General features: G+C 40.7%; 2 protein-coding genes across 4 annotated transcripts; one reads left to right on the plus strand and one right to left on the minus strand.

Moving 5' to 3' along the window:
• Nucleotides 1-1,499: 1,499 nt before the first annotated feature.
• On the minus strand, nucleotides 1,500-5,637 carry LOC104443099 (binding partner of ACD11 1). 3 transcript variants are annotated; one of them, XM_010056467.3, is made up of 8 exons: nucleotides 5,480-5,637; nucleotides 5,242-5,348; nucleotides 4,830-4,905; nucleotides 3,955-4,026; nucleotides 3,813-3,878; nucleotides 2,988-3,328; nucleotides 2,203-2,326; nucleotides 1,500-1,770 (listed from the first exon to the last, which is right to left on the minus strand). In XM_010056467.3, exons 1-8 carry the CDS (start codon nucleotides 5,483-5,485, stop codon nucleotides 1,750-1,752), a joined length of 813 nt encoding a protein of 270 aa, XP_010054769.2. In that variant the 5' UTR covers nucleotides 5,486-5,637; the 3' UTR covers nucleotides 1,500-1,749. The 3 variants fall into 3 exon arrangements, with proteins under 3 accessions (XP_010054769.2, XP_010054764.2, XP_010054758.2); XM_010056462.3 differs by having other exon boundaries at nucleotides 2,162-2,326; XM_010056456.3 differs by lacking the exon at nucleotides 1,500-1,770 and having other exon boundaries at nucleotides 1,956-2,326.
• A 6,155-nt stretch (nucleotides 5,638-11,792) lies between these two features.
• On the plus strand, nucleotides 11,793-13,713 carry LOC104443120 (annexin A3). Its single transcript, XM_010056474.3, has 4 exons — nucleotides 11,793-12,289; nucleotides 12,598-12,819; nucleotides 13,085-13,174; nucleotides 13,334-13,713. The coding sequence occupies exons 1-4, from the start codon at nucleotides 11,957-11,959 to the stop codon at nucleotides 13,589-13,591; spliced, it is 903 nt and encodes a 300-aa protein (XP_010054776.2). The 5' UTR covers nucleotides 11,793-11,956; the 3' UTR covers nucleotides 13,592-13,713.
• The last annotated feature ends 315 nt before the right edge of the window (nucleotides 13,714-14,028 follow it).

Raw genomic sequence — 14,028 nt, forward strand, 5'->3', positions numbered from 1 at the left:
ATTATTTATGTCGCCATCCAACTTTCAACCGTCGCAACCGCAAGTAGGGGGAATTTCGATTTCGCATACAAGATAGCTTTAAATGGATGGGGTCCCGCGGCAATAGCCAATTAGACTAATCGGCCCTCACATGCACACCATGAAGTCAAGCCGTTGAATTCTCCATTCCAGAGTAGATGCTGATCGTAACAGCCAAGGCTCTCTCGGCTTTTTCTACAAAACACGCAGATCTGACATTTCCACCCACCACGGCCATTTTCCTCGTGGCGTTTCCTATCTGTCTTTAGTTGAATCACAATCCTTCATAAAATAATTTGACGCAACTCGGCATCTGTCATCTAGCCCACAATTACGGCCGATGCAACAAAAGAAAGTCCGTAAAATAGGGGGGAAAAATAAGCGGTTACTTGTAATGACAAAACAAGCAGACACATCACATGGGCAAAATGCTAAAAATCGACACAATCCTCGGTGTACTGTCTTCTATAGCCTCTTGCTTTACGAATACTTCTTTGTTTATGATGTATTTGGACGATCCAAGGCAACATGGCAAACAGTGCCTGCAAATCGCCAGCTAAGCAAAGAGGAATAGGGAAGAGGCGATGCGATCCATATGCTCTTCCACAACTTTGGACAATGTGCAAATTTAATCAGTCGTCAAAGTTTTTACGTTAGCGACACTGTTCTTGCCATAGCCTCCTATGACCTAGAATCTTCAAGTTATGAATCAAAGGGTATTGGAATTGAATAAGTGAATAGAAACAATCTGCCTTGATTTCAAGATTAGCTTATCGTGAATGCAATAATGTTCTTCCTCCTCCACAACAAGTACAGCAGTTCTCAATTGCACAACTTACACTCATCACAGATGCATAAGGAAAGACTGTCCAATAGTATCAGTAGAATGTGATGCATAGGGAAAGACTATCCAACAGAATCAGTAGACATGCCACGGCATGCAGGACCCTACCAGGCATCAATTAAACTTTCTTCACATTACATTTGTACAAGTCCTAGTCTGCTATGCAGTTCTACAAGCAGACACAAACACAAATTTTTCCTTATATGCACTTTCACTCTGCTAAAAGAAAATTACTTGAGTAAAGCAGCTAAAAAACCGCCAAGAAGGGGAGAAGAATGGAACGTTAAGGAAAAGGGCTATGCATGATGCATCTCTATTGTGATAATTTACCTTAAATCAATTTCAAGCTCCTGAGGAAAAGTGAAAGTTTATTGGGAGCCTAACATTCCAGTAACTAGATTAATGTTCCATCACTAGTCAAAGAAGAAATAGGGGAAACGTTTTCAGAACAGCCTGGTTTCACTTGGAGAGGCTTGGGAAAAGTCTAGCTATCCAATGAGAGGAAAGTGACATCTTTCCTGGAAACTCTTGAGCCTACCATCTGTATCTGCTGCTAATAATTCAATTATACGTGAACTTCCAAACGACATTGAAAAGGTTATAGGGGAATTAGTAATTCTATCTTTGCAAGGAAGAATTGATTAATGACAAGATTTTCTTTGAACTCTTAAAAATTACAAAATTCACAAGCATGAGACAAAATTTGAAAGAATACAAAACTGTAAGACATAGCTGACTCACACACAACCAAAGCAAAGAGGAAATAAGGACCTTCATCCTTAATACCCAGGCACAAGCTCAGCCAAACAACTATATCATACCCAACTTGAACAAAATGTTCATGCCAGAGACACATAGAAGCAAATTTCTGCCAAGTTGATTCGCATTTATGCAACAACAGCTGGATCCTACATTATCACAAAAAACAAGCACAATGTTATAGCACAAGATGTTTGTGAACTTCAAGTAGCATTCCTTTAACAAATGAAATGACGCCAACTCAATGTTATTAATAGGATAACATGCATTAAAGCAATGAGAAAATGTTGACGATACTGTAACAAGAATGGGGAAAAAAACAAATGCTAAGCCATTATTTGAACAATTTGCATTCCCCATTATCCCTTTAAACCTACATTTTTATGTTTGGGTATACTTAGAGAAAAGCTTGATATAAGGCTGGGAGGTGATGATGCATCTAGAAAGAATCCGAAATAGGATACTGATTTTCATAAAGACGTCATAACAGATGGCAGAGGGGCTAATGATATGAGTCCATCTGAAAGGCAAAATTCATACTTTATCTCAATGAACAATTAGACCGGTCCTACAGGACCAACCTTTGCAGTCAAGTTCGAAACAGCCAAATTCAACTTCTCCCTGGTTTTTGTCCTTGCAACTTGACCCGCTTTAGAGACTTTAGTAAAAGCACCATTAAACCAAGCTGCTCCAGCGGTCACATACCTGTTAAAGTCCAAACGTAAAGTTAAGAGTTGAATGATGGTAGTCCTGAGAGAGGGAAAGAGCATTGCAGTTTTAAGGTCAGAGGTAAACCTCTAATATTGGAGAAAACAAGATATTGCTCTACGTAAACAGAGGTTGCAGTTCCCTTCATCCATTTCTTTGAATAAATGCATTATGCACTCAAATTTTGACTAAAGGCAAAGCCAAATTAATCTTCTTAATAGTTATACATAGTGGGAAAAGCCAATATCAAAACGATTGCAGGAGACCTACTTTGCAACATATGGATAAGTAACCTCAAATGTTGACAGTAAAAGGATGGATCAAGCCTCAATACTCACAGTATTCTTAATTATCTTCTTTTGGGCAAGAGCAAATATTGTAAATCGGACCTAACAGGCAAGGCCACATTTTGCACTGCTTCCGAAAATTAGAAAAAATTGCTATGCGTTCACCTTGTCGAAATTACCCAAGTACAAATTCAAATTAGTAACCAAACCAGATGAATTCGTATAAACAAGCATGCACTGCCTCAAGAGGTATGTACAGTCAGATATATCCCAACAAGAGTTAATTGCATATTATAATACTGGAAACTGTCATCTCAAGCAATTGCTGGTAACGATACCACAAAATCATATCTCAAGGAACAAAACTTGACCTGCTAGTTTTCACAGCTGACCCTGTGTCATTTATCTTCCTCTCTGCAGCAAATATGGCCGCCATTGTCTTATCCGAGACATGAAGTCTCTGATCGACAGATTTCACTTTCTCATTGACAACCGAGATTCCAACAGTAAATTTCTCAGTGAGTCCAACTCTCTTATCAAAGGAGACAACTTTGGCTGATGCCGTAGCTGTCAATCGATGCTTCTCATCAAATGCTCTAGCTTTGTTGACGGCATCTTGTCCGATGGCACTACCTTTCGCCAATACATTGTTGACAACATCCTGTGCTTTACTGACATAAACTCTACCATTGCCAGGTGAGCCACCCTTAGCCTATAAGCATAGATAGAAAAGTTTGAGCTGACAACTTCAAATTATGAATAAGTACCTAGGTATAGGTACCGTCACATCTCTGATAGTGGGGCCTTGCAACGACCATTTTGCATTCGCCACCCTCACACAAATCTTAGGTTCAAGAAAGTTCTTCAGGCGCTTTTTGGATGCAACCATCTCTCTTAGAATTTACAAGTGGAAACCAATGCTAGTGATTGATGAAGCAAGGTTTTGCCAGATGGAAAGTCTTTTGGTGGTGGAAAAAAGTTAGTTGCATCATGTAAGTACACATGTCTCAACTCAATTCTATTGTTTAAAGTATGCACCCTAGGGATGGTAAAATTATACATACAATTCAAGGCAGAAAATTAACTAAGTCCTCCAACTTTGAGAATTATTATGAGACTGATACAAGAATTTTTAGCTATCTTAATGTGTTCTGCTAATTATCTCAGATGAGAAGTGCATGAGCATTTTCCTTTACCTCAGCATCGGAGACAACGAATTCAGTAGGGGCAACAGACACTGCATTGTCCACCATCCTCACTTCCTGCATGTATAGAGTTGAAAATATTTTACTGAGTCTCTCAAGAAATCCAAGGACAGATAGCAGGATAAATGCCTACCTGCATGTCACGTTGTGGTACATAGTTCTCGATCGCACTAATAGTCACAATCCGATCCACTAGAGTTGCTCCCTGCAACATAACATACACTTCAATATGCAGGGCTGCAACATTAAAAGTTTTCCCTAGTTGCAGGCTAGCTGTGGTGTTGTACTGAAGGTGGAGAACTAGAAACGAAAATATTACCAATGATACTAGCGCTCTTGAAAGGGCGTTAATAATTTTTCAGGGTATAAGCGCTCTCATCCCGCCATCAGAAAAGCACCTTATTCATTTCGAGTTTTCTTTTTCATGGATAATACTAAGACCTATCAATTTTTAAGGAGCCTGAAGTAGCACCACTGTTGTAACTTCACCAATATAAGTACAAGAAAGATCCTAGAAATCCATAAATCGCTAGTATTTGAACAGATAAGTACTAAGGTGTGCGTCTAGTTTTTGAACTTACCAAAGGACTATCCGCAATGACAGTTGATTATTTTCTTTTTTCCATTTTTAAACGAAATAGCAGAAAAATGCACAAAGCCAGGCAATCAATAAGTTTAGGAAATCTGCGCGCTAGGGAGAACAGAAAATCTTATGGAATCTCATGGACTGGACGGATGACTACAATCCAAATGAAAAGCTTTATTGCACATGACGTGTAAAGCAGATGACACAGTCCCTTCCAGAAAACTTATGGAAACACGATAGAAAAATACTAATCGAGTCCGGAGTAGGTCTAACTTCCTCTTAACTCCGAAGCATTGTTTAGAAAAAAGGTGCGACGCAAGTAAAGCCCGAGCAAAGAGACGCAATCGATGCCGCCGGCGAAACGCCTATCGGCGGAATGAACGCCCACAGAGAAGCGATCTCGATACCCGAGGGGCACGTACCGATAACAAGACCGCGATTTCCAGCGCCTTCGGATCTTTGAACGTCACGTACGCAGTGCTCGACTGTCCGCTTTCCCTGGCACCATGACGAAAACATCGTTAGAATTCCTTCCCCCGCTCTTTTCCTCAGGTCACGCACAGACTACAAAGAGCTAAAATTCTGAAGGAAACCAAAGAATAAAAAATAAAAATAAAAAAAGGAAGAAGGAGAAGAAGGAGAAGAAGAAAGAAAGAACAAGGATAACAATCATGGAGCCCGCTCCGAAAACGAAAATCGAAACGCCGGGGACGATTCCAAAAACTCCTCGTCTCCACCGACATTCCTTCACACCGAAACTCCGACGCCAACGGAGCGAAGAAGGACGCGACAGGAGCGACCGCGGACGCGGCGGCGGAGGCGGAGGCAACGTACCGTCGGATCTCGATGCGCTCGATGTCGCCGGAGAAGGAGAAGAACTCGTGAATCTCTCGCTCGGTTGCTAGATCTGAGAGGTTCCTCACTTCGACTGTCCTGGTTAGCTGCCACACATGCGGGAAACCCCGTCGGGACGATGGTGAGCAACAAAACGGAAACTCAAAAAAAATCCGGCACGCGATTTCCGCGAGCTCCGGCGGAGCCGAAGGTGTGCGGATTGAGGCTTGAGAGGAACCTGCATTGCGGCGGCGGCGGCGGCGGCGGCGAGAGGGGCGTCGGCGGGTGGAACGTCCTTCCAATTGGAGAGCTCCGAGAGAGAGAGAGAGAGAGAGGAACAGAGAGAGACAAAGCAGAGACCCGAGAGTAAAAAACGGAACGTGAGCACGAGCAAGAGCAGCCAGGGAATGTAAAATTTGCGCAGGTGCCGAGCTGCCGTAAATGCCCCTGCAATCTCCCAATATTTCGTTCCCTTTTTTTTTTTTTTTTTTTTGGTTTTGTTTAGTGAGGAAAATTCACTCTCACGGTCTCACTTCAGCGAGTTGAGTCCAAACATTGTTATCAGTGTTCAAACGTTTTGACCTATTGTTCCTGTGCATTATTTTTTTTTAAATTATTCAAATCCAAGTATTAAAGCAAGTGGGTAATTAGACTCTTGCAAAATAAAATAAAATAAAAATTGTGAGATTTAAATGATAAATCCAATTGTTTGAGAACGCGTATAGAGCATGTTCCCTATTTATTATTCACTAAATGAAAATCTTGTGGCTCATACATTTTGATTTTTTTTTCTTAATATGTAACACACTAAACATTTATAAAATGTGAACCTATTGATTCGTAGATAACCTTTCGATTTTTTCTAAAAAAATCACATTTTCATGTGATTTCAATAGTCTTGCATGATTCTTGGAATAACTAAAAAAGATTATTAACTCAGATTGGCTCGGGTTGAGATAGCGGTCTCCTTGTTTTGCATTTATGTAAGGTCGTGGAGTTAGGTGCGATTTCATCTAATTCGATGTTGATAGAGTCGACACCCTTTTTTGGCGTTTTTCGCTATGGCCAAAGTAGGAGTAATTAGCGAGGGCAGTTTAGTCAATATAAATTGGACGATATGGCTCCGAAAACCGATTGATACCTTCCTTGGTCAGATTGCGCGACTTTTGAGAGAAGACTTGACCTTGTTCCGACAAATTGTACGTTGTCTTGTTCCCCACGCCCTCTCTCTCATACACACACAATTTCCCTCCTACATTTATAATTTTTTTATTTCTTTTCTTTTCTTATTTTCTCATTTTATAGTATTAGGGAGTGTCTCACAGTTCTACAAATAATAATCAATAAAAAAAAAATCTTTGACAAAAAAAAAAATCAATAAAAAAATATCTAATTTTCAAAACAATGATATCCACATCACTAATTCGGGGAATGTATTACGACTTCGAGTTGTTTTATTTAACCATATACCAATCATCGTAAATGGCCTTTTAACAAGATGCTTCGCACACTCGTTTCTTCATTTCATGCAAAAATGTAGTGATTTGTTATTTCACGATGCAGGAAAAACCAATCAAAGTATTTTCTTATTTAGTGTATATATGTTTATATACAAAGAAAGTATGATTGGCTGACTAAAAATGACGTATGATAAACTCTAGATAAAATTACAATATATTCACAGCAAGAACCTTTTGCTTGAGGTCCAAGGATGGTGAGGCTCGAGACCTCAACACCCACATCCAAGTCCATTGATGTTGAGCTTAGGAAACCAAAACCAAGCTCAAATTCCCAATGCCCAGCCCCAAGTTCATAGAAACTAGGCTCAAGTCCATCAAAGTTGAGCTCGGGACTCTAATGCCCCTGCCTAGATCTCCAAACCTAAGCGCAAGTCCATCAAAGTCGAGCCCTTGCACTCAAGTTCGAATCCCTCACACTCAAGCTAAGGTCAATTGAGGCCATGGCTCGAGACTCTATTACCTATGGTTTGGGCATAGGTGCTAGGGTCTCAAGCCAAGGCACTAGGGATTTGAGTATAGGAACCAATGTCTAGAACCCTACTTCAATGCACCAAGTTGTTGAGGGCCAGACACAAGAACTAGCATCCTAAGCTTGAGTGCTAGAACCCTAACCCGAGCACTACAGTCCCGTGCCTGTCTTTTGTGGACCAAAGCTCAGTTACCAAGGATATGGGCACATGCATTGGAGCCTCAAGGTCAACCTCTTTGGACCTAGGACCGATGCTCGTGCTCGTGCTTGGGACCTCAATACCTAGTGCTTAGGTCGAGTCCATTGAAGTTGACCTAGAATTCTTGTGCTCATGTGTGATTTCTAGTTGGCAATCTATAAGTCACTAGCACTCGAATTGTATATATATATATAAGAAAATCAAATCAAATTTTCCTTTTCAAATGTTGAAAAATATTTTTTAGTGAATTTTCATGTTTCGGCCAAATATTGAAAAAATAATATCATTTTTATGTAAAATGACTTATTGGAATTTTTTTAAGTTAACATTTTTCATTAAAACAAACACAACCTACAAGTACATTGGTTTTGCAAAAAAAAATGTATGATTGAAAAACATTTTCTAAAAATGATCATTTGTATCACTTACAAAAATAAATGAACAAAAATATTTTCATTGTTGATAAAAATATTCAAAGATAAATTATAGTCGATTTTTCATTAGTTAATAAACAATCGCTTTTAGGAAAAAATTAATCATTCATTTTTTACTAAACAAATGGATTCTAAATTTGAAAGCAATGAAAATTGTATGGTGATTTTCTAATTCATATGCTTTAACAGATTTTAAACCAAAACATCAACAGCAAAAAAAAAAAAAAAAAAAATTATTCCAAATCCCAAAATCTTAAAGAAAAGGAAATCATATTTACCCAGTTATAATTTTTTAAGGTTTTTTCCCACTTTCAAGGGTTTTTGCCCGCCGCACCCATTCTATCCCTACCTCCGAACCAGAAGACTCCCTCGTCCAATTGCGTTACGCTTTTATTGGCTTATCACTAATAAATCGGCGCACGATAAGCTATCTCGAATCCGACGCAATGCACAGATGCTCATCTTTGTTTTTTTTCTGTTTGATTCTTTTCTTGGGCAATCGATATCAGTATTCCATGATTTTGGCAAATTCCACAGCCTACCCGACTTCTGATAACTTACGGAGCAGGGATCCCCTCCGTTACTGACAAACGACGACCTTGAACAGTGGACTGCAAAGTTGTCCCACTCGTGACTCATCGATGACTGGAAGTCAGCCATCCATCGGCACAACAAAGTGGACGACGAGGAATCAGACGTGGCTTGGAGAAACTCCTCCTTTTTTCTCTTGTTTTGGTATTGGTTCCCACTGGAAGACTGTTTCAACGTCCCGCGTGCGATTTTCTATTCCGAGTCGTATAAGAATATGCGGATCGCGCTTTAGACCCGAATTTGGTCTTTGTCGTTGAGGTGTTGCTTTTGTGCGCACCAGGTTTAACGATAGAGGTCGACAAATGCTATATCGCTTTGCCATCCCCAATCCTTGCTCGAGTTGGGCACAACTAACATCCTAGGGGCCACAAAATTAGAACGACCCTCCGTGGTCTGGACCGCCTCCATGTTCGCGTGATTTATCAAGTAGATAAGCTCGACCAAAGGATGGACACAATCTACGGTCGTCTTGGCTTGGCCCGACCCGCTCTCATATAATCGCATCTGTGTCGAGCTAGTCAAGCACTAAACCATGCATTGAATCCAGGATTATCAAGTAGCCAATCTTTAACCCCCATATGATTTGGAATCGATACAAGTTCTGAGGTTTTAAGGACACCCAGAGTGCTGGGGTAACCCACGATTCGACAGCAACGGAGTGGAAGACGGTTTCGGAGGATGCTGAGAATGGTTTTCTAGAACGCATTTAGCAACCGACCAAATAGTGTTTAATTTTAATCTTTTGTTTTTAGGAATAAATTTGGAATGGAAATTCGTTTGGTAAATTTTATGTTCTCAGGAACAAATTTGTTTTTGAGAATAAATTTGTTTTCGAAAATAGATTTGGAGTATAATCGAGAAGTTAAAAAAGTTGATTCTTTGTTTCCGAGAATAATTTCATAATCAAGTCAACCGAAATTTTTCTTTTCTTTTCTCTTTTTCTTTCTTTTTTTGTTTTTCTTCCTTTTCTCTTCTTCTTCCACCGTTGTCACCATCGCCCGCCACCACCAATCACCAACAATCAATTGGGCAAGCTCGCTAGAGGCTCGGCCAAGGAGGCACGGCCTCAATGGGGGCCGACGACCCTTCGGTGAGGTCGCCAGCCCTTGTTTGCCAATCAATTCGGTCATCCTAAGGTCGGCAACCAACTAAGGAAGAAGATAAAAGAAAAAAAGTAAGAAAATAATTAACAAATTAGAAGAAAAATGGTTTGAATTAGAAATTTTGAGAACGGTGTCAAATGCAATTTTATCCCGAAAATAAAAAATTTGTACAGTTACCAAATGCCTTCAAATGCTTAGAATTTATTTTCACAAACAAAATAAAAAAGAACAATTTTTAATAAAAAATTATTCTCGAAAACAAAATGATTACTCACCCTTTAACTTCCAAAAGGAGTGAGCGGCATGGAGCATGATGGATAGACTTAAAAAGTCTAACAAGGGTTTTGCTTTTAGCCTAACTCGTAAGAAACCATAGAATAGCCGTTACTTTTGAGAGAGAGAGAGAGAGAGAGAGAGAATCAGTGTTCTTGGTGAAATTAACTCTTGCGAGGATTTTGGGTGTTGAGGCCGAATAATACTCGAGTGCAAAGTGTAGTCGGGCGGTTGTAATCTCCTCTCACTCGTTTTAGTGAAAGAACCTCGTTGATTTCGTGAAGTTGATGCAATGTCGAACTATGTAAACCTCGCATTGTTCAGGTTAATTTCTACAATCTACTTCTTACTCAGATTAATTTGTTTGCATATGCTTTAGCATTAGTTGCCGATGCCTTTAATCTAGGCCCTATTCTGATGTCCAGTATGATAGGCAGAGTGAATTCTCCTAACCGATTCAAAAAATTGCTAGGGTGCACCCTTTTGACATTCGCGTCCCTCCTAGTAACACTATATCTTCGAAAATGAAGGTTGTCCGGTAACTTTTGCTTTTAATTTTTTTCACCTGTAGAACTTTTGCTTTACACTGAGATTTTAATATTCCTTTTAATGTCAAGCAGTTACAATCTTTGAAATACACACACGTATTGAATCTAAAGTCACTCGAAATCATCTATATTATCTCAAACAATTATCACCAACCAAAAAAGTTCTGCAGAAAAAAGGAAATAAAGAACTTTTGATTCTTGCAATTAGCTGAATATGTCATTTCTTCTAGCTTGTTGACAAATCTTACTATTTCCACATTTATAGATACTACCAACATTGGAATTTCCTGCACAATCAGCCATTTTGTCAGCTGAAATTGCAAGATAATCGGGCTAAAGAGAAGACCTAAAAGAACCCAATCAAGTGACATTGAATTATTTGACCCCAAAAAAAAAAAAGTGACATTGAATTACGCTGGATCCAAGAAATTCAAAAGCTAAAGCTTTTCCATACGTGGAGTAGTGCTTTTTGTCAATTTCATCACCAGCTGCATGTGGGGGACAAGAAGACCTTTCAAGAAGCTCGAGTCCTAGCTGGAGGCTTTGGATCGGTGCATGCCTTCTAATATCCCACCACTCTTGCCAATCCAAGAAACCTTTTTGTCTAAAGGAGCGCGGCAAACATTCATGTCCGAACCCTGATTTATATGGATTGATCAATCATAACAGTCGATCACGTAAATCCTATTCGGATTTCATGGATTTTCATATCGGGGCTAAAATTTCTCTTTGACTAGTTTGCCTATTGCGAGTCAAAAGACATTATATATAAAAGAAGCCATGATATTCAAATTGAATTCTGAATTAGAGAATTAATTTTGTATTACCAAAATGATATTGAATTAGTGTAGTCATGCAATGCTTTTTCTCAAGGGAGATAGGGACTTTCAAAAAGTTATCAAGGAAGGGGGCATCATCTCTCACTCATGGTCTACTAGGAATCCCATTACTCCAGTGCTACCAAACAAAAGCCACATGCCACATGCCCCATGCCCCAAGTAATCCGCCCTGTTACACATCACTTTCCGCTCACCCCAGACAAGTTTTCCTTTTTCTTCTTTCATTGACACCAACACCACCTCCCCAGGGAGGAAATGTTTGGCAGGAGGAAAAAAATTCGCTTTTTTATTTAATTTTTTTACACCCATTTCCCACTTTTCCCCCTCCTCTCCCTCATTCCTAAATAAAGCCTTTAATTTCTGGGCCCCCCTCAAAGAAAAAAAAAAAAAGCCTCAAACTCGAGTGATATACGAGTGCTCTCGCTGTGTATGAACCCCGGTCGTCGGATCATGTGGGTTCATGTGAAGTTTGCATGATCGAATGGCCAAGACCATTCGGGCTCATGTGTATCGGAGCCGTACGATAACAAGTTCTCGAACTCCCTCCCCCGGTAAAGACTTGTGCACATTCAAAAAGGTCCAGGGCAAAGGCTCGGAATCACGTTGAATAAAGCAAGCAGCAGCAGCGATTTTTCCTTGGTCTCCAAGCATGCGCGTCCAGTATATAGATGAGACTAGTGGGACTGGGAGTGTGTTTGTGCTGGTGCTGTAGCCTGTAGCTCCCTCTCTTTCTCCTTCCATGGCCACCGAAATACACGACGATGGCGATGACTTGGCGCAACTTCTCCAGACCGCCACCGGGGCGAACGGCCAGAGGAACGGCGCCGTCGCAGTGTCGCCGGAGATGAGCTCGGCGTTGTCCCTGTTCATGCTCGACCCGTGCGAGCGGGATGCAGTCTTGGCCTGGGAAGCGCTGGAGCGAGGGGAGACCAATTACAGGGCTCTCGTCGAAATCTTTCTTGGTCGAAAGTCGAGCCATATCCAGCTGATCAGGCAAGCTTATCAGAGGAAATTCAGGAGGCAGTTGGAGCAAGACATCATCAACATCGAGCCTCCTCATGCTTTCCAAAGGGTAAGCAGATATGGGTCAAATCTAGCTTTGGGAACTTGCATTGGCGTGTGACATTTTCTTGAAAATTCGTCCACCAAGAAACTTGCAATCGAAACAGAAGCAGAGACGCAAGCTACTTTCCGTATATCAAGGAACAGTTTTGTACTCTGGCTGATGTTCATCGTCGCTAAAATGACTACAAAACACGGAAGTGAAAACGACTCATCACTTTTTCGACCGAAAAAAAGAAAAAAACGACTCATCACTTTAAATCGGTTTCTATTCTTCACCTACGAATGTTTATGTCGATTAGATATTGGTAAAAACAGATTCTTATAGCACTCGCCACGTCCCACAAAGCACACCAAGCAGATGTTAGCCAACACCTCGCCAAGTGCGACGCTCGCAGGCTCTACGAAACCGGCGAGGGAAACTCGTCGGGAGCGATCGAAGAAGCCGTCGTGTTGGAGATAGTGAGCAAGAGGAGCATTCCCCAGCTAAAGCTCACATTTTTGAGCTACAGGCATATTTATGGACATGATTACTCCAAGGTATGTCTCATGCTCTCTCGAAGTTTTAACGTCAGACGACTTGAATGACTCGAATGGCTTTCGTAGTTTAAGACTTTTTCTTCTTGTTTATCGATCATGCTCAGGCCTTGCCTTTGATTGAATTTTGAAATAGTTATGAACTAGTCACGTTTTTGGTTTTGAGTTTATCTGTTATCGCTCTATTTTCCCATTAATCGCTCTAGGATTACGTAAACCGAACCATAAAAGTTTTATCTGATAAACTTCATTTCGTAATACCGTGCAGTCACTCAAGAAAGAAGGCGCCACGGAATTCGCCGACGCTTTCCGAATGTTTGTGAAATGCATCTTCAACACGCCGAAATACTATGCCAAGGTCATCACTGCAATTCATCATTTTAGACACTCACAGATTGGCTTCAGAATTAGAAGTTCAACATTGTGAAAAAAATCAGAGCAAAATAAATGAAACATGTTTGAACTGGATAAGAAAAAAGAAAATGCCTGCTGAAATTCTGCTACTCATGTTTTGCAGATGCTACACACGAGCCTTAAGGGAACTGCCGTCGATAGGAGTGCATTAACACGAGTGATGGTGAGTCGGGCGGAGCTCGACATGAGCGAGATACAAAGAGCTTTCAAGAGAAAATACGGTGTGGAGATCCAGGAATGCATTTGCCAGAGCATAGCGTGTGGGGATTACAGAGACTTCCTGGTTGCAATGGTCACCAAAACACCTCCTGCCGCATCAAGTTCCAACCTTCTCCGTGGTCCGAATCAAAAAAGTGATTAGGACAGACTGTGGAATTCCATTGTGGTTGTAATTGGGCATGTGTAGAGTCGATTAGATTGTGCTAAGTATCTAACAGTGCAGTATATTAAGCGGGATGGCCAAAGATTCACGTTGTCTCTCTACTATGAAGGTACTTTTGATTCTGTAGTGCCATGCCAGCTATCTTTCCTTGGAACTTTCAGACTGGAGAGCCATTACCAGACAGAGGGCTTTTTCAGAATGGCCTCGGAAAGTAAAAGCGCAATCTTTCACAAAAAAGGTACCAAGAACATCTTTTCTTTCCTCTTGGGTCTTCCCTTGCCCTCAAACCTTCACATGAGGGTCCTGTTCAGTAAATTGATGTCCAGAATGCGATCGTCACTCGACATTATTGATTGGCAAAGATGGCTATCTGGAAGAGTAATCGGTGAATCGATTGTTACTCGTTGCTTGTCATA

This window comes from Eucalyptus grandis, chromosome 1 (genome assembly GCF_016545825.1).
Source record: "Eucalyptus grandis isolate ANBG69807.140 chromosome 1, ASM1654582v1, whole genome shotgun sequence".
Taxonomy (NCBI): domain Eukaryota; kingdom Viridiplantae; phylum Streptophyta; class Magnoliopsida; order Myrtales; family Myrtaceae; genus Eucalyptus; species Eucalyptus grandis.